Raw genomic sequence first — 5,687 nt, forward strand, 5'->3', positions numbered from 1 at the left:
CCTTCCCTACCCTCCCCTCCTCCCGCGGCTCCCAAACCCGCGCTTTGCTCCCCGCTCCACAAACCCCGCGTCACTGCCTGTGCCAAAGGCAAAGCCCCTGCGGTAAAAGCAGACCCAGCAAAACCGCTCACAGCTGGGAGGGCTGGAGGGGGCAGGACAGCCTGAGCATCCCCTCCGTCCACCCACCCTGCCTCCTGCGGGCCAGGGACACCTCAGAAGAGGGACAAGCAGTTGCTTAACTGGGGACAAAGCCAGTCCAGACGTGTCCCCAGCCTGGAGAGGAGAGGTGGTCCTGCTGTGAGCCCCACGCGCAGCGTGTCGGGTAGTGTCCAGGAGCACCTGCTCACCTCTCCTCCCCTTCTATCCCATGGCAAATCCATCCCTGCGAAAGGCTCGGCAGTGTTAACGAGGCCGTTTCGTTAGCCAGCCAGGGGCCTGGGTTGGACTCAGGGGCCGGCCCGGCACTGCACAGGCCTCCTGGTTAGTCCTGCCAGGTTGTGAGCTGGTGCCCACAGCATCGCCCCGGCCTGGGCAGGCGCGCGGGTCCCTGGTGACACGCAGCACCCTTCCTGCAGCGCGGGGCTCCTCAGCCCAGCTGAGATGGCTCCTGCTTCCCGGCCGCCACGCCAGGAGGGCTCTGCTGATAGCAGAAACGGGGGACACCACAGCAGGCGTTTGGGCTGCTCGCCCCAGCACTTGACCTCCAAAGAGGCACCGCAGCTCCATCTCACCGGCCTTCCCCTCCAGCCCCAGCAGGGAGGAGGCACGGCCACCCCAGCACGGGGCAGCCTCGCCGGCAGGAGCAGCTCTGCCCTGACCAGAGCCCAGGGAAAAAGGATCGGGACAGAGATGAGGCAGAACAAAGCTTGGAGGAATTAGAGGAATAATCACGGAGCAACTCAGCTTTAACAGCAAACCAGAATTAGTTACTTGCGTATGGGAATTTTCTTGGCTCTGCTCCCTTTTCTCTGCTTCTCACTTTTTTCCTATCGAGTGTCTAAACTAAAATATTACAAGCTCTCATGGCAAAAAATTATTTTAAATAATTTTCTTTTACCTGCCAGAGAGAACGGGAGAGGGTGAATGAAAGGTTCAGAGAAAATACTTTTTTCTCTCAATAGTTTTGCTTTCCATTAAAAAATCTTCTTTCCTCAAAATCAGTTTCACAGGGATCTTTCAACTGGTCCTAATCAATAGGGTTGGGTTTTATTTTTTTATTATTATCTTGGCAGAGCCTCTTATTTAAAAGCTTAATTAAATATGTGTACAAAGACGCTGCATCTTGCCACATCCTTGCTGTCCCGTAGTTGCTCCTCTCCCGCTGCCTTGGCCGGTGCGCGTGGGACAGCCCAGCCCACCGGCAGGTACCTGCCCTCCATCTCCTCTGCTGCCTGACGCCATGGGGCAGCCAGCTCCCGTGCAGCTGGGGCTGCGGACCAGCTGAGACCACTTAGCACCTTGAGAAAGATGGCCCTTGGCCAAAGCGCTGTGTTGGATGCCCCACAGGGAGCAGGTGGGGGGCAAGGAGGGGATACCCCTGCTTGCAGCCCTGGGGACACAGCGAAATTCCCTCATCCCATGGCCCCCGGCTGCCCCGAACCCCTCCCCAGCGGGGCCGGGGGCCGCTGACCATTTCTCTGCTGGTTATTAGATTGTTCACGGCTCTCAGGTTTGTTTGAATAAGCCCTTTTGTTCGCCGGCGCTTTCCCACGTCCCTTCGTTCGCTAGGCAGTCGCGTGTCGCGAGTCAAAGAGGAGCCCTGGCCGCCAATCCCCAAAGAAAGTTTTCTTCGGAGCAAGACATCTGCGTCGGAGGGAACCTGCCAACATCTGCCACACTTTCCCCCTTTTCAAGAGCCTTTCTTTCCCTCTTAAAAAGTGCAGGAACAGATGTTAAAAGTTGTTTTCTTTCTCCAGGGTGTGAAATGTAGACAAATAGCAAAAAAGAAAACTCCAAGCGGCGCTGACCCTTTTCTCTTTCCTTTTTTTTTTCGGAAAGCCCAGGAAAAAAAGGAGGCTTTGTTTACGAAGGAGAATCCCCTTTTCAGTGAAACCTGGCAGCGGGCAATGCAAAACGAAAGCGGGAATTTGCAGAAAGCTGCCTTTAATGCTCATTTGCATTGGCCTGTTGGGTCCCTACAATCCCCGGCACAGATGTCAGCCTCCCCCCAAAGGAGGGCAGCTCTCCCGCCCGCACTCCCCCCGCCTCCGAAATAAAGGCCTTTGCCCTGACTGAGAGGTGTAAAATAACTGTTTACAGCAAAAGCTGCTCTGCTTTTTCACTGCGGTGCTGTCTTACAAATGAACCTTGAAATGAGCTCACCCGGAGCAGATGCCAGTGGGCAAGCCAAGGGTCTCACCCTGCGGAGGCTGGGGGCTCGGGGCATGGCCCGTGGTGGGCCGCCGGGGCCCGCCGTGCTGTTCTTGGCCCCCCATCACACCTGGCTGTCCCCAGCACCCACCGCCTCGCCACCAGCATCCCCCTGCCCGCTTGCTTCATGGAAGCCGCTTTGCCAGGGAAGCCTGTGTGCGGCTCCCGCAGAGCATCCCCCTTGCCCGGGAGCTCGGCGGCACCTTGCAGGGCGAGGAAAGCGGGAGGGAGGGCAAGGCAGAAACAGCAAGTCCAGGCCAAGGAGGAAAGGGAGGGCAAGGGTGGAGGTGCCACCACCACAGAGACCAGAGAGACCTTTCCTGGTGGCGCTGGGGCTGGGGAGCCCTTGGGCCACAACACAGGGGGCACACACAGCACCCCAGAGCCGTGCCTGGCCAGTGGGGGTATGCCAATGTGCACGGGACATGTTCTTCAGAGCTTTTAGGCAATTCTGCCTTTGCTGACACCTCTGCGATGCTCAGCTGGGCCAGCAGCCTAGATGGTCTCAGGCTTCGCCCTGCTGCCCTGACCGCCTTGGGAAGGTGCCTCTTTCTGCACAAGGTGCTGGTGGGGGGATGGGGGACTTGACTTCTTTCCCACCCACCAGCCAAGCCAAACCCAGCTAGAAGCTGCGTGCCCAGATGAAGGGCAGGCACTTCCAGCCCCAGCAAACTGCCCTGAGCCAGGGGTGCGCCCGCTCCGCACCCCTCTACCCATGTGCAGGGCAGAGCCCTGCCCCAACCCACCCGCTGCCTCTTCCGCACCGAGATGCTGGAGTCGTGTGGTGATACGGATGCCTCAGCTATGACTTTTATAAATACCAGCAATGCTCCGCTTCCCCGGGTGGGCTGGAAAAAGCTTGAAAAACCAAAGGAGTCTTCATTCGTGAGCAGCCAGGGCTGGCTGCTGTGAGGGGCTCCCGCACGGGGCAGTGGGACCTCCTTTCGCTGTCGGTGCAGGGGACGCACCCGAGATAAGAAGCCCATCCCTTTACCTGGCACAAAGGACAAGTGATTAACCTTGCCCTCCCAAACCCTCCTTTTCCAGTGCAACAACCACACCGGCCCGTCTCGGGCTCTCCCCTGTGAGTCCTTGCCAAGTAGGGCGCTTATAAAACTGGGTAACTGCACCCCAGCTCTGCATTTGACTGACAAACAACCTCTGCCTGCGAGATACCACGTCTGGGGACACATTTTCACGGTGAGCCCAGGCAGCAGGGCGTACAGACATGCTGCAGGTATGTTTGCATTTACACACAGGCAAACACACACCCACGCAGCGTTTGAGCAAGGGACGCGATGTCCTCGCTTTTATCGCTGGGGTGGAGGTGGGGAGAGAGGGCTCTGCAGCCGCGGTGCTACGCCGGGTGCTGGGAAATCCCACCGGTGGGTCGGGACGGCTCACGGTCCTTCTGACCCGCTGCAGCCGCTTCCTCTCCATTTCAATAAGGTGACACATTCGACACCAACCCAAAGGGCTTCGCCTGCGGGACTCAACAGGACGCTGCCAAATCCTGCTCATTAGCAAAGCGACCGTCAGAAAGCAAAAGCAGAGTCATGAAAAAAAGCCTTCATACTCCCCCCCAGACCAGGCAGAAGTGAGGAAGCATAAAAGTGCATTCTCATCCTGTGCCAAGTCTCCTCCAAAGGCCCGTCTGCTTCTGCACTAGCATTTCAGAGGGGCAAACCAAAAAACACCCTTCCCCCCAAAGCCACCCAAGACTCCTTGCAGCACGGGGGAAAAAAAAAATCAAAGTAGTAAAAATCCCACAGAACTAACTCATCTCTAGGTTTGTTTGCACCTGCAATGGCCTGTGAGTTTAATATTAAATTCTACACAGCAGCCAAAAACAAGGAGAGTTACGTATTTCCTGCATCCAGCTGTATGCGATGGCGAATTCGAGTTCCCAAGAGGTAAATAAAGTTCCCGTGTTTTCCCTAGAGGATTTCTGCGATGGAAACAACCTTCCTACGGGTGTCTGCTGTCAACAGTTTTTAATTGATCATCATTACCTTGTAATAATAATTCCTGGGAGCAGGAACTCCTAGCTCAAATACTCTATTATTAAATTAAGAGGCTGCTTCAAAGATGTGAAATGGCTGGGCCTCGGGTTAGCAGGTAAAAAGAGGCATCGCTTCAAGAAGATAGAGGGGAAAAAGATGGGTAGAAGGCATTTTCCCAGGTGTAACTCAACCGCTTCCCGGCTATTGTTTCCCTCCCTGGGAATCTGTGCAAATCGAGCGAGGAGCCGTGCAAGCTGCTCAGAGCGCGCCCATTTTCCTTCCCTTCTTCCCTAACAAAAGAGCCCTCCAAAGCCCGGCGTCGGAGGCTGGACATCTGTCGCCGTTTGGGGGGGCCGGCATGGTCATTGAAAAGAAGCAGTGACCTGTCAGCTTTGATTGATGGCCACAAACCTCCAGGCTGGACCCCTCGTGTGGGAAAAGAAGTCCCGCCAAGGAAAGTCCCCTTTCACATGCTAATTCTGGGTTATAAATACAGCGGAGGAGCAGCGAAGCAGCAAAGAGCCTGTCGGGAAGGGGAGCGACCCACTGCCCGAGTGCCTCCTTCCCGTCCCGTCCTCCCGCGCCCGGGGCGGCCAGGCTGGATTACAATGACCGCTGCAGCCACCGCCGGCGGCACCCACAAGCTCACCAGCACCAAGGAGGAAAGGAAGGTAGGTCCCTTCCGCGTGGCCGCAACAGCAGCCCCACGCTGCTGGCACCGGGCACGTGAAAGATGAGTGCTGGGGCTACCGGCACTGAGAAATGGGACAATTTTTTTCCTTTTATGATAAAGATGCTTTCTGTGAATTAAACCCACGTGGGTGTTTTTGCTGCTTCCTTTTGCCACCTTAGAAAGGTTTCTCTCTGTTTGCTTCATTTGGGTAAACTCTGCTCAAAATGAGTGGAAGTGGGAGAATTGAGACCTGATACCATCTCAGGGACAGGCCGTGACCGCAGCTGGGGATGGTGCACTCTCCATCCGTATCTTGTCCCTGCCGAGCGACAGCGTCACCCCGCGCTGGCTTCACGCAGGGGATGGGGCTCTCTGCCCTCGCTGAACTGCAGCAGGGAGAGGAAGAAAAAATAACTGCAATTTTTCCTCCTCCTTTTCTTTTCCCTGCCAGTTAAGGAAACCCCTCATTGAGCGGAAGCGAAGGGAAAGGATTAATAACTGCTTGGACCAGCTGAAGGAGACCGTTGTGGGTGCGTTTCATCTGGATGTAAGTGCTCATTTTTAAGCTGCTTTTTGTCCTTTTGCTGGTGGGGGACTGGTTTGGGGGGGTCTCTCTCTTTTGAGAAACTCGGCATGGTACA

At 56.1% G+C, this 5,687-nt stretch overlaps 1 protein-coding gene across 1 annotated transcript in view; it reads left to right on the top strand.

The window, feature by feature from the left end:
- Nucleotides 1-4,907: 4,907 nt before the first annotated feature.
- Nucleotides 4,908-5,687, top strand: part of LOC104073731 (transcription cofactor HES-6-like) — a 2,164-nt gene continuing 1,384 nt past the window's right edge. Inside the window, exons 1-2 of the mRNA XM_009573612.1 lie at nt 4,908-5,044; nt 5,498-5,593. Coding sequence (XP_009571907.1) covers nt 4,982-5,044; nt 5,498-5,593 — 159 coding nt within the window. The 5' untranslated portion in view covers nt 4,908-4,981. The remainder of the gene's footprint in view (nt 5,045-5,497; nt 5,594-5,687) is intronic.

Source organism: Fulmarus glacialis, unplaced genomic scaffold (assembly GCF_000690835.1).
Source record: "Fulmarus glacialis isolate BGI_N327 unplaced genomic scaffold, ASM69083v1 scaffold39652, whole genome shotgun sequence".
Lineage (NCBI taxonomy): Eukaryota > Metazoa > Chordata > Aves > Procellariiformes > Procellariidae > Fulmarus > Fulmarus glacialis.